This window comes from Seriola lalandi, unplaced genomic scaffold, assembly GCF_002814215.2.
Source record: "Seriola lalandi dorsalis isolate HSWRI2012SDOR001 ecotype SW California unplaced genomic scaffold, Sedor1 jcf7180002054916, whole genome shotgun sequence".
Taxonomy (NCBI): domain Eukaryota; kingdom Metazoa; phylum Chordata; class Actinopteri; order Carangiformes; family Carangidae; genus Seriola; species Seriola lalandi.
In genome coordinates, this window is record NW_019525468.1 from 380,552 (window position 1) to 404,804 (window position 24,253).

Below are 24,253 nucleotides of genomic sequence, written 5' to 3' on the forward strand. Positions count from 1 at the left end.
TATCTCTATTGGACAGACTGCCATGGTTCATGTCCCCTTCAGGATGAACTGTAATCACTTTGGTGACACCCACGGCTTTTTATCGCTAAATATCACCATGTTAGCATGTTGATGTTAGCGTTTAACTCAAAGCATTGCTGTGCAGCTTCACTGAGCTGCTAGCTAGTCTTGTCAGTAGGGACCATAAACATGTGTTTTGTCATCTGGGTTCATTTTAAAATAAAGATGGCCACATCAGCCATCTTGATTTGCTGATACCCTGTTTACTTTGCACAAAGACACACAGTAGGTTCAACATGGTTGCATGGCCACTCTCTCAAAAGCGCTGTATTTTACTAAACTAATCACAGCTGGACTATCTCTAACAAATGTAATTTGTAAGCTCTATTTTCACAATGTGCACCTTTGTCAATAAAGCAAACCACTGAGAGGAAATTACATAGTGTACTTATCATAAAAAAAGGACAAACACCTAATACACAGAACATCTTTTATTTTAGGCTACAGTGTGACTGAGGATCTGTTTCACAGAGCAAAGACAAACTGTAGACACTATTAATGGATTTTACTAAAAAAAAAAAAAAAAAAAAAAACATTATTTCTTTAAGATTCCTCTTCAATACTACACAACAATGTGAAATATACATTATGTACATTTGCTCATGGCAAGGAGGAACCTTTCCTCACCGACATTTTACACATGGGTCATACACACTGAGAGAGAGGAGAAATATGCAAGGACAGACTTTAATTAAAGTAAAAATGGGCAAGAGAAAGTGCTAAACAAAGAGAACAATATTTTGTAGTGAACAGTATAAAATTTAAACAGTGTTGGTCACAAAATAATACTCCAGTGGCTCAATAAGCAGATGTAGACAGTAAAGAAGAGAGGTCATTTCAAAGAGATTCTGTAATTGTATCAAAATAGCCCAGCACATCGCACTGCGATGCACACAGTGCAAAAATAACCAGATATTTATCTCAAAGTATAGTAGAACAGAACTGGTCGATCCAGTGAGACTTAAATGTAGTACCAAAGACCTGAAACTACTGTAACGTTAGTGTATTCACATGCTAAAAATAATAACTGGATGACTGAACAATGAAATGAACAAGTATGCACGCTGGCAGGAAGTCTCAAGAGGCACCAAAGTGACTGACACCACCTTCCTGCCAGAAACAAAGAGATGTAACAAAACGAGTAAACTTTGAGCCTATAGTCTTGCCAGTTTTGGTTACCTTAAATGTAGTACTGAGAATGTAGGACTTTTTTTTTCCACCAGCGAAAGTATCACCCAAACCTGTTATGCACTGCCTCTTCAAAAACATTTCCACCACTATGTGACTCTTTATTGTATCTTGCTTCTGTTTTTTTTTTCTTAATTTTTTGTCCTCTATCATTTAACAGGGACACATCCAGGTTATTTGGGTAGTAGGCAAAAAGCACAAACCAGACAACAACATACAACTTTTAACATTTATGAAATTATTACTCATCAATCATCCTGAAATACATACTTACATGCAGAGTTACATGTAAACCTGCAGCGCTTCATCCTACCTCTCATTTTCCCAGCTCTGGCCTATCAGACCAGACTGGGAAGAGAGTTGCTTTGTCTCTAGATACTGATCTAAGGTCAGTTTTAGCATTTCCCCGCATGCAGAGGGAGCGCCATGAATTGAAAATATGATTCAGCTAATGCGATGAGGGGACACGTGTCGACATACAGTATGTTAATTGGACCGCAGGTCTGTGCCTGAGAGCAAGGCCTTAGTCTCTCCTGAGCATAGTGGGATAAGGGGCACTGGGGTGTGTGGTTGTGGTGTGTGTGTGTATGTGTGTGTATGTATGGTAAAATCACAGTCAGCTGTGCTCCCCCTACATTCACTGTCCTTCCTCCTCGCGAAGGAATTGGAAGACAGATGAGAAGTCCTTGTTAGCGTAGCCGCGGGAGCACATGACTCGGAAGATCTGGTGGGCGAGGGAACCCAGAGGGATGGGTGTCTTAGTGTTGGTGGCAGTGGTTTGGGCCAAACCAAGATCCTAGAAACAGAAGGGAAGAGAGGCAGAGTGTCAGATAGATGGATCAACATAATAATCTCTTTGTCTTTATCTAACGGCTGATATGCGATTGTAAGTAAATATTTCTAATTATCAGATTTCTTAAGCTGTGATAGAACTACACAGGCTATGTATCCAGAACAGACATTGTAAGTGATTTAACAGACACCCAGATCCACTAAATAATACACAGACTAACCATTACAGAAGAGCTAATGCAGTGACAGTAAAGTCAAGAGGAACACAATGAGTCACAGATGGACTGGTGAAGAGGAGAGCAGATAGTACCACGCTGAGACAAAAGAAGAGTTAGAAGTGAAACAAAGCAAATGACACAGTTGAGAGACGGACAAAAAAGACACTACATGAAGAAAAGAAAGAAAGAAACAGAGTTGGAGTAAAAGCTGAAATGATCAGTCAGTTGTTCAATTTAGTCAATCGCAGCAATTTTAATGAATTTCAGGATTGAATTTCAGTCATTTATCGAGTAAAAATGGCAAATATTTGCTGATTCTAACTTCTCAACAGAGGATCTGTTACTTTTCTCTACATCAGTGTAAAATGAATACATTTGTGTCTTGGACTGTTAGTTGGGCAAAACAAGACATTTGAAGATGTCACCTTGGGCTCTAAAGTAATTTTTTGTTATTTATTGAGTTTATAGACCCAAAAATAATCAAAAAACAGATTCATTGATAATGAAACAAATCATAATGATGCAGACCTAAGTCACAGCTGAAGATGAAATGACAGCGTGACACAGAGACAGAGGGCAGCAGGTTTTGTACCTTTGCCATTAGTGTGGTTCCAAAGCCGCCCTGGTAGTTGTTGGCAGAGGGGACTCCCTCCATGACCCCGGGGACTGGGTTGTACGTGTCGCTGGACCAGCAACGACCTGAGGACATGTTGAGGATCTTCGCCAGCAGCTTCGGATCCAAACCCAGTCTGGAATAAGAAGGTGAAGAAAATGGAGGTCAGTTTCTCCTTTGGAATTGTTGCCATGGGTAATCATCAGAGTGAAGATCAGACTAGTGTCTGGAGGCTTGACCACTACAATGACCACACGAAGGAAACTTTTTACAATATTAGCCGGTGAAATCCCAGAGAACATCCCCTTGTATGAAGTGCAGTAAAAAATGTCTCCCAAAGAGAAGCATAAGTAATATTACTGACTCTTCTGTGAAAGGGGAAATAAGAAAAAGGGGAAAAGAAGATTAATAATCGATGAACAGATAATTATATTTCCATTTTACTTTATGAGCTAAGTGAATACATGGTAGAGGTAAAAAAAAAAAAAAAGGAGAGAGGAATTATGCAAGAAGTAGTGAGGATATAGGACACACAGGGATGGGAGGAACAAGAACGCCGATTATAGAATTCATTTTTACAACAGGGCGAAAGAGAAACATGGAGAAAGATGGGTGTGGGGGCGCCTGGTGATTGTAGTGACCCCCATTGAACCTTATGCCCGGCTGCGACCATTCCTCAGTGTTAATGGCTGAAGGCTTTGTAATGCTGGCTAATGCAGTATTGATGTTTACCAGCACATCTATCCTTCATCATCCCCTCTTTCATGAAAAAAGAAAGTGGAGGAGGAGGAGGAGAAGTGGTTAAGCAGCACTGGGGAGCCATAAACCTCGCCGTCACATATAGAAGCGCGCTCTTACTTCTGCTGCCCCATTTTGCAGCAACCTACTTTCATATGCAAGAGGACAAATCTCCAGGCTGTGGCATGAAGAAGCAAAAAGCAAATGAGACAAAGAGAGTAGAGACAGAGAGAAAGCAGGGAGTGAAACAAAGTGCCGCGCATTACAGTAGGGAGGGAGCCACTATCTGCCTGTGTAGTGCAGCTTTTGTATATTAACAGTTTAAGGGCCAGTGTAAAGCTGACCACATCAAGCCCTGGCTGCCTCACTTCACTGTTACTTACAGGCCTGTAACTCTATTCTGCTCTCAATATGACTATTAAACCATCATAGGTCCTTAAGGCCAGCAGCCTCCCTCCCTCCCTCCACCTGGCTCTCATTCTGCCATTACTACCACAGTTTTTATTAGCTGTCTACTGACTAATTAAGAATGGGAATTGCATTTACACTCTCTCCACGTCTCCTTCCTCCCTTTTTCTTCGTCTCTTTTGTGTCAGACTCCCTCATTTTTTAAAATTCTTTATTGGAAATGTGGCATAAGTGACACTGCATGCATGCATGTGTGTGTAAACATGTGTTTTAGCTCGCAATTTCTTCTCGCAATTTTTTTAATGGCAGTCTCGCTCATGATGGCTTTTTTAGTTTATGTCTATAAGCATCCCTTCGCCATCCTGCTTCTCCTCTCCTCCGCCCCCCCACCATCTTCCCCGCTGACACCTCCCTGTCTGAGGACTCTGGGGGACATATGTTTGACATCGCACACAAACCCCCCATCTCTCCTCACACACACACACACACACACACAGACAGCCCCTCCCTGCGTTCTGGGTCAGCAGCTGAAAAGGTTACTGGCTGAGCTACAATAAAGCGCGTCCGAGCGCACAGATCGTTTGTTATAGCGACCAGAGACGCTGACGGGGAGCTGTTGTCCTCTGTTAACGATAAATCAATGAAGTTCCCCTCCTGCTCTCCATGCACACACACACACACACTCTCACACACACATACACAAACACATACACACAGCCATGGTTATTAGCTGACGCAGTGGTGTTGTTCCTCGCCTGTGGTAATTTGCGTGGAGAAGAGGACATGTCACGCTTTAACAAGATTGACATGGATAAACACACAGACACGAACGGTAAAACAAACGTGTTGCTGCTCGATGCCGCTGTTGATTAAAGAAATGTGAGAGAGATGGAAGTGGGGATGAAAATACGAGGGGAGGGTAGTTAGGTGTTTATGTGCTGGGAGCTCGAGCAGGTGGAGTTCATTTGCAGCGCTGATATTAACTGTCTTTTCATTGCGATTAGCTCCTCGTCCTGGTCTGATGCCACGAGAGAAGCAGCCCAACCCGTTCCCCATTTATTATTACATTAAAGAGCTAACGAGCACGTATACACACACACAAGCATTTACTATCCCATTTATAGAGGCAACAAGCACATTTATCACCCAACTTTAATCTTCATCGGAACATATGCTCACAATTCATTTGAGCTACGGAGAGAGGAGGAGGAGGTGTTAGTGTTCCTGTGTGTTGTGGCAAACCTATTTCTGTCTCTCAACACAAAGGATTGTGTCACCCTTTGATTCGCCTGCCGTTCTCCCCACAAAATGAATAAAGGAGCAAATGTGTGCGTTCCTACTTGTGCATCAATGACCGCATGTTTGCATGCATGAATGAGTGCAGGTACACAGGCGTGCAAGGTGAACTGTAAACCGTAAACCGTAAAAGTCTCATATCCCTTCCTGAGCCAGTCGTCTCTCTCCTTTCATCTTCACGTGCATCATTAAAATCACCACTGCCCCTCTCTTGCTACAGTCCCTCAACCCCCTCTTTCACTCACTGGATGGCTGCATACAGAAATTACAGCGGACAGAAAAGAGGCAGATGAAGGGATTAAAAGAACAGGGTAAATTGATGAGGTAAAGCAAATAAGGATGGAGAAGAAAAGCTGAAAGAGGAGGAAAGAAAAGAAGGCAGAAAGACAGGTTGTGTGTGTGTGTGTGTGTGTGTGTGTGTGTGTGTGTGTGTGTGTGTGTGTGTGTGTGTGTGTGTGCACTCTCTCTCTCTCATAATTGTCATGCGTGGCCATTCCTTGCACTAAGAGAACGTCACGCTCTGTTGGAGACGGCCCGAGCTTCCATCTGAGATCAACAAATTAGCTCCACGAACAGAACTGTGTGTGTGAGAGTGTGTGCTTGTGTGTCTGTCTGCATGTACAGGTAAGGAGACACACACACACACACATATTTGAAGAAAGGGCAGCTCTATCAGGCCCAAGTCCAGCATGATAAAATGTTATTGCCGTTTTCCTGTAAATTGGCTGTGAGTACTTAGTCTCCTTTGTGTCGGACTGTATCGTGTGTGTGCGTGTGTGTGTGTCTGTGTGTGTTGTGTGTGTGTCTGTGCGTGTGTGTCAGCACACATAACGCCTAAGAGAACGTCCTCTCTGCATAAGAGGCCGCAATGCAGCATGGGAGATTTAAGGGTGTGGGCTCTCTTTAAACGATGACAGTCTTTGTCAAACCCTCTAATAAAGCCCCAGAGATTGGCTGGTAAGAAGACGGGGAATCACAGAAACACACACACACACACACACACACACACACACACACACACACACACACACACACACACACACACAATGAAGACTGAATATGGGTCAGACTTACAAAGATATAAAAAATAATTCACATTCAAAGTGAATGGGATGTTGTAGTTATTATTCTCATTTTATTTCATAGGTATACATTATAATTATATGCACTGTGAGTGAAGTTGTTGTAGTTTGGTAGAAAACTGCTGCCTTCAGTGTCTCTAGATGTAAATCTGTGTGTCTAAGTGTGTGTGTGTGCATCACAGACACTGTGGCAATGTGTAAATCTGTGTCGCTCCCTTAATGCCTCCATATTTCAGAAGCCTAGTGGGGGGATTTATGTGCAACTGCTCATGCCAATTTTCCTCCTCTGTCTCGGCGCAGATAAATCAGCCGCACTAACACAGCTGCACTGTGAGAAGAGTGGCGCACGTACACGCATGCACACACACACACACACACACACACACACACACACACACACACACACACACACACACACACACACAAAATCGGTGCACACACCATTTAAGTTGCAAAGCCCATAAAACACATATAGTAAGATGGTGAACAGAGGAAACAGTCTATTATTGACAAGGGATATGTATAAACAGAGTAGATAATAAATTCACACTCCTAAGGTGAAAAACTAATCTGACGACGCTGGTAATTTCATTCATGTGAAGAATAACTGATGTGTAGGACCACTGTAGAAAAACTAGTTCCCTTCCAAAAAAAAAAAGGGATATTCTGAAGGAAATCAGTACTTTAATGCAAGGTCAAGGGGAAAAAATATATACGCATAAACAGGTATAGTTTCCTAAAATGATTTAATTGAAAATTTGGCAGCAATCACGCTGATCAAGAGCTCTATTTTCTCAATCTTAAATTCTCCCATAGTCATTTTGAATCCTTAGATGATTTTGAGCCCTATCTCAGTGTACTGCTTTAATTCAGGGGACTTCATATCCCATCATCCTTAGCCGTCTGGCCAATGCGGCTTTGTGCAAGGATGAGGTATTCTGAATGATGGGATTTCTAGGCGGTGTTCAGTGACAGGGGTGTGACAGGATACTAGTGAGAGCTCAATCAGCAGATGTAAATCAGAGTCTGTGGCTCTGCCCCCTCATCCATCTCTTTCCAGCACAGGCGGCTCCGACTCTGGGCTGGACTGACCCCTTTGCACTTCCATAAACTGCACACACACACACACACACACACACACACATGCATGCACACATTTCTAAACCTGTATTGAAGTAGTAAATTACTGCTACAGTTACAGCCTTATCACTGGTATAGTAATTGGTTTTATAGTGATGGCTATATCTGAGGGCGACTTCATAGTAGTATTCATGCAAGGCTAAAATGTAGGAGCTTCGCATTTGCCGCTCATGCTGTTCATGGTACATCTCTTGATCAAATGTAGCAAAACTTTTTTGACTTCACATCTCCACATCCTTCAATAAGAAAAATGAACCCCAATGAACCCTAGTTAACCTAAGGCTACATTTCCATGTTAAAAATTCATTGTCAGGGTTTATATAGGCCAGTTACAGGTAACCCTGTGTCAGATTTTCTATCTGTGCTCTCCTACAGAAAAAATAAAGATGCCCACGTAAATGTAGCCACTAAGAACACGGTTCCATCTTGCTTTTTCCCTTTAGCAGTACAGGTGGGAAAAATGTTAGCGCAGCAATGGCTGACAATACCTAATGCCAAGGTTCATGGTCTCTGCGGTCCCAATCATCCCGATGGCCAGCAGCATGTTGTTGCAGATCTTTGCTGCCTGGTGAGGATTGAACAGAAAGAGGAAAGAGCATTTTATGTGTAAATGAATGGGGTCTGTGAGGCAACATGTAAACAGATAATATAATAAAATAAAGGTACATCAGACATAAATGTGAGATAGTCTGACTAGTGAATAAACCTAAACAGATCTTTAACTGGGACATTTTGCACAGACTAATCCCAGGATTAGTGAGGTAAAATCTTTAGGGTTATACAAATTGTTGTTGGACAAATTGTTCTATAAGGCAAAAAGGTTCTTAATTGCAGCCTTACGTGAAGAATCTTTTAACCAGTAGTGTGTGTGCACAGTTATGTCAAGCTACATTATGATGATCTATAGGAACAGGCAGGTTTAATGGTCTCCCTAAAGAGAAAAAGCTTTGTTTTTTATGTGATTTAAATGAGACTGAAGACAAAGTCCATTCATGTTCATGTTTTACACTTTCTATACGTTTCAAGTATATTGCTGATGAGTTCTTCAATTTGGATAATTATTAATTCAATAAACTTGTATGTTACTATTACCACACTACTACTACACTATTGTATGTACATAATAAAAATATAACCCATAATGTCTGTGTGTATGTTTGAATGAAAAAAAAAACCCAATTAACCTAATTATATATTTGCATATGCGTGAGTGTATTTATGTGTGTGGGGTTATTTGTATGTAAGTGACAGAAATTAGTGAAATAAGGAAAAAGAGAGAAGGCATGTAGTTTGTATGTGCTTGTATATGTCCTTACCTGTCCAGTGCCAACCTGTCCACAGTAGACAACATTGGCACCCATGCAGGTGAGCAGCTCCTGTGCAGCGTTGTATTCCTCCTCTACTCCACCTACCATGAAGGTCAGTTTGGCCAAGCTGGCAGCCCCGACACCTAAACACACACAACATATGTTCAAACACAGGGTTGAGGTTAACTGAGGTGAACACATACTTCATAGGACACACAATTGACATATCAATCCCCAGTATCCGAAAAAGCCCGACCCAGGTCTGTAGGCCTACAACACACGGCAACTTTATATTAAGGTTGAACAGTAAGTTAAATTTCACAAAGTGCAGATGGATCATACTGTAACTCAGCAGAAGTAGGTCTGTCCTAATAAAGTATATGGATTTGCCACACAAAAGAAGACAATATATCAACCTCTTGACTGTTTCAACTCTACCAACTGTGTCTAAAAGGTCAGCTGTGCACTTTTCTGTGTGTGTATGTGAGTGTGAGACTCATAGTGGGACAGGCGTGTTAAGTAGTGGTGCACCAGAGGGACAGAGGCATCTTTAAAAGCCGATTGTTGCCATCATCCACTACACAACTCTCGTGGGAGCCCTTGCCTTTTGTCCTGTCACCTGACTCTCGCTGTCTCTCACACACACACACACACACACACACACACACACACACACACACACACACACACACACACACACGAACAGCTGTGCCTGAGGCCAGGCCGTCTCATGGGGGTATCAGTGACAGGCGTGAGGGGTAATTAACTTTACACTTTATCATGTTCAATTAGGTGTCCCTCCCCATGCCCGATGGTTTAAGGAGCGTGCCATGTTGTAGGATGCAACAAGATGTGTATAAGAGACAGCCACAGGGTCCTTAATGCAGAAATAACCCCTTTTCAGAGTGGATTCCACCCAGCACGAAATGGCACTGTCACTTAAATGCGAGTGATGAGCCCCAAACATTAACACAATCAATTGGTCGTATACACATATACACTTGATCACATACTGTTATTTGAAAAGTACTACAGAGGCCAAAAGTTGTGGAAATTCAGAGAGAAGCAGCTCATTCAGGAACACGTACACAAAGTGATAGACCAAAGGAGAAAACGAAGAGGCAGAGAGGGAAGAGAGAGATCAAATCTCTCTTTAGGGTGTCGTCAAACTCTAATGAAAGGCCTCTTAATAGTGAAAGCCTAATAATGTCAGTGTTAATAATTAAAAGGGAATTACCAGACACGAAACAGCTGAAACCACATTATCAGACTTCACTGCAGAGGAGAGGAGAGGAGAGGAGAGCAACTGAATATTTTCATGACCCATAAACATAAATGTACATCTCTTTTTTTCCCCTCCCCCTTCTTTAATTGGCTGTACTGTTGTCAAGTATATGATGATGCCACTACACTGTATGTGTATGTTGTGTGTGTGTGTGTCAGTGATGAGCTGTCAGGAGGTCATTAGGGCCACATAATGAAGCCCAAAGCCCACGCTGCGGCAGCTGCCGATGGACCACAGCAAACGCACGCCTAACATAAGGCCGCCACACACACCAATCATACACACATATGGTCCACAGACCATAGACATCATAGATTTATCACTTTTCTTGTTACTTCATGTCGTCTTTTCTTAGTTTTTATTTATTAGCAGACAAGCTCAGAGATTGTTTAGACTATATTATCTTCATGACCAAATCTTTTTAAACACCCATGTAGTGTATAAAGTACAGTGGTGAAGTAGTCCGAGAACTTCTCCTGACAATGTTAACTTTACACTTAGAAGGAATAGATACAAAACTATTCAAGAGTTTTGTTTAATTACAGGTAGTTGTGAAAGTTCAGCCAATAATATCAGCTTTCATCTGATTTTTCCCTTTTCATTTTTTTGTTTTCATGCTGCAGGCTGAGCCCTCTCTCTCTCTCTCTCTCTCTCTCTCTCTCTCTCTCTCTCATTCATTCACACACTCACACACACACACGCACACAGAGAGAAAGAGCAGTGTGAAAACTGCGCTGGCTCATTAGTGGAGATCACTGTTCGCGGACGACTAAAGAGGAGATTATTGATAACACAGTCAACGTGCTGATCAATATATCTCACTAAGAAGAGAAGGAAGAAGGAGAAGGAGAAATAGGAACGGGGGGAAGAGATAGAGAGAGAGAGAGAAAGAGAAAAAAAAAGAAGTAGAGAGATGTAGATTTGACAGCAGAGAAGGAAAACAATCTTTCTCTCTCTACCTCCCAACTCTCCCTCCCTCAAATTAACTAATCACCCATAATAAGCTCTTATGATCTGTAGTGGATTTCTATAAGCAGTGACATCGGGATGATGGAAGATCCTCTGTGCTGGAAGAATAACACATCATTTGCATAACAATGCGTATGTATGAGTGCGTGTGAATGCGTGCGTGTGAATGCGTGCGTGTGTGTGTGTGTGTGTGTGTGTGTGTGTGTGTGTGTGTGTGTGTGTCGGGGGTATCAGTGAGTCTGTTTATTGTGCAAGGACTAAAGTGCACTAAAGTGTTTGCATATGTGACATGAGTCTATGATAGTATCTATACTTCTTTTGTGTGTGTGTGGTGTGTGTGTGTATGTGTGTGTGTGTGAGGGGACGTCCCGTTCTCGAGCTGGTCCTGTCAGAGACGGATTAAAGAGGAATCCTAATGAGGCTTCCTGAACACCGGGTCCACCGGCTCATCCATCCCAGCGGGAGTGACAGTCCTGGATCGTTAGCACTGCACAACTACAGGACGCCCCCTAGGGGGGTAGACAAGGTGTGTGTATGTGTGCGTGTATACGGGGTGGGGGCACCTATGATAGAATATATAGGATAGAGAGATGGAGAGGAAAGAGGAGAGGAGGGATGGAGGTACATCCAAGAGAGAAAAAGTTATATAGGCTATACTGTATAATGCCACACCAAAATCTACTTAATACATTCAGAATAATATAATTATGTGAGCGTGCTAAAACAAGGCATACAGGGAAAGGGGAGTAGACTGAGATTAAAGACGAAAGTGTCACTTTAATGTCGAGAAGGCAATCCGTCCTCTGGAAATAATTCCCCTGGGAAACAGTCACGCCTCTCCTCGGTCGCTTTCTTTCATCCTGCTCCAAGGGACAAGTTTTGGTTGGCTCAGGAGTGGGTGCCTACCTCCTCACCCCCAAATCACCCAGCACAAATATTCTCTGCCCATGCTAAAGCTGGCTGGACTATTGATGAGCTACTCTGCGGCTTTTTCTTTCTAGAGTGTAAGGGTGAGGAGGAGGAGAATGAAAATGGCTCCCACAGTGCGTCATATGACGTATGACGAGAGGCGCCGCGCGGAGTGTAAATATCTCTATGTGTGTGCACATGTGTTGTTGTGTGTGGTCCGTGCTTCTGTTTAGTTGCAGACACATATAGACAGCTCCTTCATCTGATCTTCTCTATTAACAAGATTCAAGTTAATAAGCAAGCAATCAAACGCTATTAGGACAGATGCTTAACAGCAGGCTTCTTACAACAGGCATTAACCATCAGCGTAAGAGGATGAAACTGGTTGTGTGAAGGCAAAGGAAGATCAGAGCAACAACTTTGGTTTGGCCTGTTTGTCGTGAACACTGAATTCATTAGCACTTCTTTCATTACACACGAAAGAATCAACCAAAGCAATTCATGACAACCTTATAACCATTTAAACTTGGGCTCTTTTTGAAGTGGCGTTTGTGCATACAAAGTAAGTGGGAATGTTTGCGTACATGTGCATGCAGTATCTGTGTGTGTGTGTGTCCCTGTGTATGTGTGTGTGTGTGTGTACACCAGGGACAGGTGCAGATCCCAGAGCTAGCCGCCAATAAGACGTCAGTTGGAGCTTCTGAGGCTGTGTCTCAGAGTTACGAGCCGCATGTAAACCAGTAGGCACTTTTTATTGGCGGTGGGTTTAAATTAAACTACATTTGTGAATATGAGGCTACACAAACAACACAGAGTCACGGACACACATACACACAGAAGAAGGGATGTTCCCAGAGTTTGGTAATGAATGACGCATTTGACAGAGTGCCACAACCCTGCTTTTTTACCCCAGAGTATATGGAAAAACACTTAGAGCAAAACAACACCTATAATATCATTAGCACTCCTTCAAACACCTCATTTCCTCAAATGATAATGTAACTGCTCTAACTGTGAGAATGCCAGGAAAGATTTAAGGATATGCCAGATTTCATGTCACACCTTCAAGTCCAAATGTAGTTGGTGTAAACAAACTCTGGCCTTGGCAATATATTACCTCGTTTTCTACGAAGTTTTTAACTATATGCACATGTAAGGTTAAAGTTTTGGCTCAGATGCAGTCATCTATAATTCAGACTGAAAGAGCCTTCACACATAATAGTGTTACAGCCTTGAGTCAATGGGAGTTGACTTCTTGCAGTGTAAGCCAGTAGGGGTAGGATGTTTACAGGCCAACAACGCAGCCTCATGTGGTCCACCATTATAATTACACCCAAGGGCAGATCTTTTTCTCAAACAAATTAAAAACCCAAACAGGCCCTGTAAAAAGCGTAACGGATATCGAGTAAATAAGTGAAACAGTAAGAGGGTATGCGTTAACCAAAATCACTCACACACATAAAAACACACACACACACAAAAAATCAGCACTCTCAATAGTTCATCTGCCAACTTTGCTAATGCTCCTCTGTTATGTTAAAAACAGACTCTTTATCGGCTCCAGTTAACAAGCGCAGAGCCATGAGAACTCCTGACTCCTGCACACAAACACTCCATGAGAACTCTGAGCGAGCAGACGACCGGAGAAAGTTTGGGTTTTGGAAAAAAAATGAGGAAAGAGTCAACATAGTTTCTACAGCCTTAAGGGTTTAGTTTGCTATGTCTTTTCATTGACCACTAGACCAGCCCACATCATCATCATTATCATCATTATCATCATCATCATCAGTAACTGCTCTATTCCGTAGGGGAGAGGCTGGTCAATGATAGGTGACAGAGGATGGAGGGAGCAGGAGAGATCCACAATCAATCTGTTCCCTGGCCCAACGAGACTCATCTAGGATAGAGCAAGTTAATAATGATCCCCAATTAGGCTGTTAGCAGGCAGGGACACAGACATACACAAACACACACACAAATACACACACAAATACACACACTCACACGGTTGAGGTGCAGAAACTGTCCTTCATAAAGACAGAATGCTAATTCCCTTTTAGATAAGTGACATGCAGTGTGACGTTTGGGCTACATTTGACGGACAGCGACTTTTTGAATGACTCATACACCAGCTGACTATTTGTCCGCAAACACACTCACATGCGCGCACACACACAGACACACAAACACACACACAACAGATGACATAGGGGCAGAGATGTAAGAGCCAGTCCCCAGCTGCTGTGGGTCTACCTCCATCTGGAGCATAGGCTAGAGTCCCCCCATCACCACCATCCCTGGTCACTTACTTCCTCCCACTGGCCCCCCGCACACACGCACACATTCTCCCTCTGTGTCACCAAAACCCGTCAGTGAAAGCCTTGTTATGCTAATCTAGTCTTTGGACCACTGACTCGCTCTAGTGCTGGTTAGCCATCAACATGACAGACTGCGACAGCACCACCCCCTGCCCATCCAAGCTGATTCCTTAACTCAGTGTCACAGAATTATCACTAACCTTCACTAAACTGCCCTCAGGCTCCCCCACTCATCTTGTCAATTAATCCCATTCTCAGACCGGATTAGGTTGGCCTGGGTGCTCTCCTGCTCCTTCCTCTGACCACACATACCAGGGGCAGGTTTCACAAAAACACGTTAGTCTTAAAATGTGTCCAGAATCACTCCAAATCTGCTGCCTAGATCACCAAATGTATTTTCTGCCATATTATTTAGGTTTGAACTTTATGCACTGTAATAAATTCCCAAAATGCAATGAAAAACGTACTATTCAAAATATGTATACTGCTTTGTGCTAAAAATACAACAGTGTAATACTTTGCCTTTGACTGATGTAGAAATTAAAGATAGTATAAAATGATGCGTGTTCAAAATCTCAATTTACTGCTTGACTGTAAACGGTTCTAGGGCTGCAAAAAATATTTTCATTATCAATTAATCAGGAAATTATTTTGTCAATTAAATGATTCATCATTTGGTCTATAAAATGTAATTAAAAAAAATCATGACTTCATAAAGCCCAAGGTGACATCTTCACATGTATTTTTTTGCCTAACACATAAATGCTAAGTTTGTTATCATACAACACAAAGAAAATCAGGAAAATGGTTGCTTGCTAATTTTCTGTCAATCCATTAATTTATTAGTGGACTAATCATTTCAGCTCTAAACAGCTGAGTATTTATTATGCTGAGAACAATAAGTGGGTAAGGGGCTAATTTAAGTTTGTGACAGAAGCAAAGTGACTCTTTAGGGAACACAATAAGCCCTCAGGAATACTGTGAATTCAGCTGCTGCCACAATAAATGAATTCTCCAAATCCAATGTCCATTTAACAGTTCTTCCACTTCAGTTAGTTCTCCTTAACACTGTCAAGAATTACAAAGTTTGACAATCCCATAATGATGAGCTTTTTACGGAGCTTTCAACTGTATTACAAAGTCTTAATCAGCAGATGGAGTTTGCTCAGTTGTCATTGCAATGGCCGTGGCTGATATGCAAGCTCAGTAACTGTTCGGATTTTATAGCACTTTTAGACTTTTTGTCTATGTTGGCTTCAAAGTTAAACATGAAAGTTGATTCCTGTCCTTTAAATAGTGAGTATACAAAAAAAATCTAATGATGAAGACCATGTAATACAGTTGAAAGTTTTGTAAAACTGAATAACAATTATTTGAATTTATCTCCGTTCTGCTGTTTGAACCAGAGTGAAAGCTAAAGTCAGAGATGATCTTTGTGGAAGGAGCTGCAGGTCCTGTAGGCCTGGAGGGAAAAACAGAGCCTAGATCAGTCAGGAGAGGAGCAGACTGGCAGTGTTGATTGACGAACAAACTGTGCCAGCGTTGGCTCGAACAAGCTCCTGCAGGCTGGAGGATGACGTTCAAACTGTCAGCAAATGACACACTGCAACACTCAGGCTTCAGTTGATGTGGTATGGATATGATTAGAGTGGTGTTGAGACTCAGCCTAAATAGGTAGTTAGCCGAGGATTATAAGGCCTCGCAAACAAGCAACATTAGCCCGAGTGCCCATGGTTCCACAACAGCGAGGCTCCTTCTCGCTTTCATTTGAACCAATAGCTACTTTCCCAGCGCTGGGAAAAACACAATGAAAGGTTTTTTAGGGCCTTTTTAAAGCCATCGTCCGTTAGCAATGTGGCAGCCCACCATGGGCACACAGACACAAACACAGGCATTCTGGGTAATTACTGCTAACGACCCCATCGCTTGTTAGCCAGACCTCCTATTTTTGCCATCGCTGTGCCAACACCCTGGGTCTGTGACATCAGAGCTTGTTTTGTTGTGGGTCAACTTTGCATGCGGACGCGTTTAATGACACCAGACAGTGGTAGAAGTGTGTGTGTGCAAGCATATGTTAGCATGCCTGAAGAGCCAGTGTCTCAAGTTAATATAACTCTGTCTATTCAGGAAAGTGTTTGCATGAAGATTACAACCCTGTGTGGATGTGTGTGTGTGTGTGTGTGTGTGTGTGTGTGTGTGTGTGTGTGTGCCACACGGCTGGGTCATGCAGGGCTAAAGCCAAGACAATGGTCAATGTGCAAGAAAGACAGCCAGCAGGATGCCAATGAGAAGAAAGTGAAAGTTTTTTTTTTTTTGATTGCTGTTTTTAAGAAGGGTTATGACTGCAATTCAGATCCCACGGGTGGCTGCCAAACCTCTAGTGACGCACACAACATACAAATACAGATTTCTGTGTAAAATGCACCACCTCACACACCACACACACACACAGACAGACAGACACAGACGAAAGGATTCATTTTATATAAAAAAAAAAATCTAAATTAAAAATAAAGACAAATACAGAAACCATAAGAATAGGCTGCGTCTGCAAAAGTTTGAGAGCACAGGAGATCACAGTATGTCTGTACTGAGTGTTGTTATTCTAAATGAACAAAAATACAATTTGAATGGACTGTGTCTTTCCTTAAATCAACTAAATCAAATGTATCCAATATATATTAAATTACGTTATTAAAATATAACATGGATATAATCACATATAACTGTGTCTCTGGAATCCATCTGAGACAATATTGAAGTATTTCCATTTTACCTTTATGTTATATTGTATTAAGAGTGCTAGTGGTCATAGAGCTGAGCTGACACTGATCCATACATTTCTCTCTTACACACACACACACACACACACACACACACACACACACACACACACGCAAACTTGGGTAGGGTGCCATCTCCTGGTTGGAACACAGCATGTAACCTCATATCCCACCCAGACATGTGGAAAGTGGGGTGAGGGATTCGAGTCTCTGCTATTTCCCGTTGAGTTGCCACATTCATCCTGGCTTATCAGGTTCACACCATCGCCACCAACTTTCATTCCCTAGCTTAGAGTGGGGCTGAATGTTTCAGCGTGTGCATTTTAGGACGGCAACCTACCTCATTAATCAATCAGTTGATTATTTTTTAGATGAATTAATGAATTGTTTTGTCTATAAAATTAGAGAGCATGGTGAAGAATGCCCATCACAAGTTCCCAAAGCTATAGGTTATGTCTACAGAAACAAAAACCTCAACGATTTCCCATTTACAATAATATAAAATGCTTACATTTTAGAAACTGGTGCTCGTGAATGTTTTAGCATCATAAATGACTTAAACTGATTATCAGAATTACAACTGAAATTCAAAATTGATCTGAATTAATTTTCTACTATTCTGCACTAAAGTAGCTGTATGCACTTATGGATATGACTTATGGATGCCCAGAGGTGACAATGAGTGGGTGGGTTTATGCAGCATGTGTGCATGTGTGTGTGTGTGAGAGAGAGAGAGAGAAGAGTGTCTGCAGAGCTAGTTGCAGAGGCCAGAGGTAGCAGGTAAATCATTGGTCATCTCAGGCTAGTAAAAGAGGCTTAGTTAAGAGACAGGAGAGGAAGAACCGTCACAGAGGACTGCACACACAAACTGTGCACTGTCTTTAGTATGTAAACAGTGTGTGTGTTAAGGGAGAGTAACAGGCTTAAGGCTCTGATCTCACTGACTGCAGTCGGTCTGTTCTGTTGACGCCAGCTGGTAAACATGCCCGTGTGGGCCAAGTCTATGTTTGTATGGGAGAGGGAGGGAGCTACAGTGTGTGTTGTACATGGATGAAAAGACGGTGCAATAAAAAGTAAATAGACTATGATCAGAGTTAGCAGTCTGATACGCGGGAGTATCAGGATGTAGAATACCATAACTGCATGCCTGTATCAAAAGATATGTGTGTGTGTGTGTGTGTGTGTGTGTGTGTGTGTGTTTAAAAGAGAAAGAGAGTAAGACAGAGATAGAGAGATGGACAGTTTTACTGCAGTGTGTCTCCTTCATGTCTTATCTCCCTGCTCTCCTCTCCTGCACTCCCTGTGAGGGCAGTTTCTCTCCTCTTTATGACTCTTTATCTGACATGAAAGGCACTAACATGGGATACCCGCCATTACGGCTCCATCAACATGAAAAGCTCTGACACGGGATTCTCCTCTGCGGCTCAGCCCATTAAGGACGACTGGTGATCCTGTGCTCTGTCAAGGAGCCGTCACAAGCAGACAGCACCAACATAATGAGGACTTGAAACCTTAACCTTGCCTTTAAGACCCCTGGTCAAAAGCAGCAATAAAAATCTCCGAAGGGCACCTACTGGCTGGCCCTGCTCAGTAATTACAACCCATGTCCTAGCACTAACCCAAAAGGTCCCATAGTTTAGATATACAAAAGAGTGTAAGACAGTTCAGAAGCAAGTCTGAGGGGGTCATAGGCCTAACACCATGAATGGTATTCTCTAATGAACAAACTAGCAGTCTGATCCTGCTCTTGACACTGTCTCCTCATTCCCTTTGAATAACCTGTTCAGTTGCAATGCTCTTAGAGAGAGAAAGAAATCCTGACAAACCATTTACAAAAATGTAGTGTCCTCTCTTTAAACACAGCTTGCATAAGCAGCATCATCTTCCATTTTTGTTGAGTCAGGCACTATGACAAATTGCCAATTAACAGTTGCCATTATCAAAAGCTGGGACAGGTTTAACACAGTGTTTAAGGCAGAATCAAATTTGCAGAGATGGGCTCCATTGGTGTAAGACAGCAAATCACAAAGACGCACTTGTTTACTAATTCTTTAGGTGAGACATTACCTCCTGACACTGGAGCATCCATGAACACAGCACCCATCTTCTCTGCAGCGACTGCCATCTCTTTTGAAACTGCAGGGTCAATGGTGGAGGAGTCAATCAACAGTGTTCCCTTCTTCACCTTTCTGAAGAAGGCAAAACAAAAGGGATTAGCACTTCATGTACAGTACAGACAAGAAAATTTGTCAAGCCAAGCCTTTCTGTTTCTACATTAAACACATTTTTATAGAGGTAGGGTTGGGTTGCATGAATGTCACAACTGTCAAAGAGTGTGATAGTAAAGTTTGCTCACTTGAGGATGCCATTTGGGCCTGTGTAGACCTCTATGACATTGGGACTTGACGGCAGCATTGTAATGATGCGGTCTGCTTTCTCTGCCACCTCTGACGGGGAGTCCACTACCTGAAAATTGGAGTCATCATTGCACGTGCATATTATCATCAACATAAAAGAAACACCTTAATTATAGCTCTCGCTTGTAACAACCTGTCAGCTCAGAAACATGTAGTTTGTTCACCTAGCAACTGTTCTTAGAAGTACAGTGAGTTTCAAAGAATAAGTGGGAGAAGGATGTATGTGTATTCATCAGTTTGTTAATACTTGTCAATATTGAGTGTATTCTTAGCTGATTTGGCCTGTTAAATAAGGGTTTAAATGTGTACATGTAATGTGTTACTGCATTACCTGGGCACCCAGGTCCTGCAGCTCTTTGCAGGACTCAGGGAAGACATCAGTGGCAATAACAGGATAACCGTTTTTTAACAAGTTTCTGGCCATGGGACTGCCCATGTTTCCCAGGCCAATAAACCCCACTGGTGTTTTTGAGGCCATTGATCGCGTTGACACTAAGAAAGGAAAGCAAAAAGAAGTGTGAGAAAAGTGGTAAGATGTTTCGTTTATCTATCACACTAAACATCTTGACCTTCAGAGAAGCTGTAGAGAAATTAAATGATTTGTGCAATAGCATACATAAGTTATCTATAATGACATTGTGTTGTTGTAGCAGTTATAGTTTGATCCTACTTGCCTAATAAAGCCAACTGTAGTTCAACTATGAAGAGCTTGGGTCTCCTTGGCTAATGACTGTCAGGTAAAATGGCAGTGAAGCAACTGTTAATATGCTCTAATTATGCTGGAAATGCTGTATTTAGAATCATTAACAACAGAGCAAATCTTTCTGCTGTAACATACCACCAGCATTTTGGCAGTCTGGCCAAGCTATTAAACACTGCTGGCTCAGCCAAGGTCCAGCCAGGTTAACAGATACTAAACAGAGTGGAAACTCTGGCGGTGGGCCAACCAGACAACAACAATGGCCAAACAAAAAAGCCCTACCTTTAATTGAGCCAACCTTTCAACATCTACTGCAGAAGGATACCACAATCCTGTTACATCTATGATGATAAACATTTAACACTGACTTCAAGAGAATACAATATTCTCAAATGCTGGCCTAAAATTGCCAAAGCAAATACACACACACAGACACACACACACACACACACAGTTAATGACACATCAGCATCTAGTAAGGTGAGTATCTACAACTGTGCAATTATATTATCTATAAAACAAAAACAACAACTGAACAGATGCTTACACCAGGAAGACAAGTGGCCTCAGCATATATTTTGTCATTGCACCCATTTTTCCTAAATTGAGTATCATATCATCCTTATAAAAAATAAACATATCATATTTCATATCACGTTGACAATTACACTACTACTACTACTACATGCTCCCATTATCAGAAATTATAGAAAACTTTAAGGTTTCTTACCACACATAAATAGATGACACACAAATATACTTAGCTGTGTCAGCAAACAAGTACAGTTTAATAGACTCCCTGGGACAGTGCATGAAACAAATTAGTAGTTGGGTGTTCCAAGATTTTCTCCAAATAAATGAGGACAAAACTTAAGTCACAGTTTTTGAAGAAATTAAGAAAGACTCTGTTCTCACCATCAAACTGGTTTTGGACTACTGGTTGTTCCGAGTCAAAACTAAAGATGGTGAAGCTGCCTTTAGCTTCTCTGCTGCACAAATGTGGAACAAATTGCCAGAAGAGCTCAGACTTGAGGCAGTGCTGACTACTTTTAAGTCCAGACTAAAGAAATACCCGTTTACCATTGCTTTTTATTAATTGCACTGTAATTTACGTGGGTGATCTATATTTTTTTAATACCTGCACAGCTGATTTCACACAAACTTGCACTTGTTATTATTGTCTTTGAGTTTTCCTACTTCTACAAACTGCTCTATTTGTCTTTTGTATTTCCTTGTATGTTTTTCTTGTTTTTACTCTCTGTCTTTTAGTTTGCTTGTTTTTGTGTTATTCTTTGTGCATTTGCCTGTGTGTTTTACCGATTTTATTCTTTGTGCATTTGCCTGTGTGTTTTACCGATTTTATTCTTTATTCTTTGTGCTTTGTGCTTCTGCCTGTGTACTCTATGAAGTTCTTTGGGTTGGCTCTGGGTATGAAATGTGCTACATAAATACATTTATTCTGCTTTGCGATGCTTTAGTATATGATCATTGTTCCTGTAGTTAAAGCTGATGACATATTTCAGCTGTCCAAAATATAATTTTTTTCTGACCATATTTTCTAGCCTGTTCTTTGCATGGCCCAAATATATATTTATGTCAGTCTTGTATAGTCCTTAGTAAGGGTGCAACACTCACTCAGGGTCAACACTGACTTGCACATGGTGAACTGAACCAACAATGGTACAGTGTAAAACAGAAGAGAATACAATACAATACAATAAATACATTATTATTTCCATTCCAAATTAATATGTTGATTATGTTTTGTGATTGTTTAGTCCATAATTTCTACTGTTTCTCTAAGTCCAAGGTGAACAAACAGTCTAAAACTATTCTAAATTTTATTCAGTTTACAAAGATATAAAATAGACAAAAAGAAAAATCTCATATTTGAGACGCTGCAACCAAGAAATGTTTTGCACTGAATAAATAACTGATTTGTTTTTAGTTTTCTGCAGATTAATTACTCTACAATCTATCTGACTGACTTGTCCTTTCAGCACAAATTTTTCAATTTTAGCGTGTAATATAAGCCTAACTAGTGAATGCCTAAGATCAATTTACTTAAAAAAAAAAAAATGAAATATAATTTACTTACTTACTAACATACTGGAGGTAAAGAGACATAATTTTTTTAACCATACTAGACCCACACCAACCAAGTCAAAGCATTGAATATAGGGTCATTCCACGCCAGCTCACCCAGAATTCAGAACTTTGCCTGTGTCAGAAGAAAATCATATAAAAACTTTTCACATAATAGTTGTTTCTGAATGTTTGACAGCAATCAAATGAATAAAAATGAATACATTTTTACCTGAACAACAATATTTAACTTTCAAAAATTAATATGTCCACTAGTTTTCACTTTCTTGCAACCAAATTTTGCTTGTGTGTAGTATTAAGTATAGTTTGATCACATCTAGGAGCTATTTAGTCCTGCATAAAAACATCATATATTACATACTTACAAATAATATATGTGTATTGAGCTAAGGAACTAAGATTAACACTTTGTCCAGACACACAGAACAAGTTGACATCATCTAGTATACAACAAACCAAGCCATTACAAGCTATAACTTGCAAATTTCCTGGTCCCAATAAAAACATAGTACAAATATCATAATTATATTAGTACTACACAGAATCAAAATTTGGTTTCAAGAAAGTGACAAGTAGTTGAGTCATTACTTTTTGAAAATTAAAGAAAAAGTTTTATTAGGCTAGTTTGATTACTGTAGAACATCCAGAAACAAATTTTTACATGAATACATGTTGCAAATTATCCCTCGGGTTTCTGAGATGTTCAGTACAAATTTCAACCCCATCCAGTGAAAATCTAGTTCAGAGGGACAAACTTCAAAAGTTCATAACTAAAAAAGTATTTGGAGTAGAGCTATAAGATTTTGTAAGGTCCCATGAATTTCTTTTTTTTTTTTTTTCATGAAAATCCATTACATGAACTGGGGAGGTCCACGTGAACTGATATGTACTGACCCAGGCAATGTTGTCAAGTGCTATCTTAATATGTTCACATTAGCATATCAACCAATTTGAGGCCATTGTTGGCATTACTTATTCCAAGTGGACTTTGAAAGTGACTGTACAGGAATGGGATAAGACCACAACTGTTTAGCAAACACACTACTGGGTGAGAGTGGGAAAGCATTGTAATGTGGCTCCAAGTTCTGGAGACTTAAGAGGAAGGACCTTCACTGAAATGATAAACTATAACATACAGGGTTCATAACAGAGTTACGGACACCACTATTTCAACACCAGAGGGTTACATGCAGATGGTTACATGTAGGGAAGCAGGGGCCATCCTGACAGTGGACCCTGAATTTCACTAAAAATCAATATTCACTGTTCCTGATCCAGAAACATAGTTGTGTATTGCACTGTGGGATGGGCAGGGAGGAGTGGATTGAGTAGGGTTTGTGACAGTGTTGCAGTCCAAGCTTAATCCGTGATTTTGTGCAGTGTAGAACAAACTACATTGTAGTGATTGGCATCGCTTAAAGCAAACTAATATAATGTGAAACCCTAAACAGACCTAACGCATAGCTACATAGAGGTCTATAAAGAGATCATGTCAGTTAAATTAGCTGTTGCTGGCCATAGCATCATATTTCACTATGCTCATGTCCGTTACGAACAATGTCCTAACGTCCTGACTGACCACCACACAGCAGGTGACCATCTCAGGGACATTGTGTCCTGACTGAAACAATTAACTGACATGGGCAGCAAGTACTCATACTTTCCTCAGAGGGCTAACAAGCTAGCTAATAGGCTTTAGCAGAACATGTTCCGCTTGCATTCCCCCCTCAACACACACTCGTAAAACGGAAAAAACGGCACGAGGAAACTGACAACATAAGCGAATACGTTACCAGAGGCAAGGTTGACATGCTTATTCCACCTTAACAATAAATTTCGTGACCCTCTAAACAACGCAGCCATGCTTCTTTCCCCTTGACCTCGGCGTACAGTGACAGCTGTCAAGCCAGGAAAGCCAAACCAA

General features: G+C 41.2%; 1 protein-coding gene across 1 annotated transcript; it reads right to left on the reverse strand.

Annotated features, from left to right (window-relative positions):
* Nucleotides 1-476: 476 nt before the first annotated feature.
* hibadha (3-hydroxyisobutyrate dehydrogenase a) lies at nucleotides 477-24,244 on the reverse strand. Its single transcript, XM_023431104.2, has 8 exons — nucleotides 24,123-24,244; nucleotides 19,855-20,015; nucleotides 19,463-19,572; nucleotides 19,174-19,295; nucleotides 8,852-8,985; nucleotides 8,024-8,100; nucleotides 2,851-3,007; nucleotides 477-2,044 (listed from the first exon to the last, which is right to left on the reverse strand). Exons 1-8 carry the CDS (start codon nucleotides 24,190-24,192, stop codon nucleotides 1,886-1,888), a joined length of 990 nt encoding a protein of 329 aa, XP_023286872.1. The 5' UTR covers nucleotides 24,193-24,244; the 3' UTR covers nucleotides 477-1,885.
* Nucleotides 24,245-24,253: the final 9 nt, after the last annotated feature.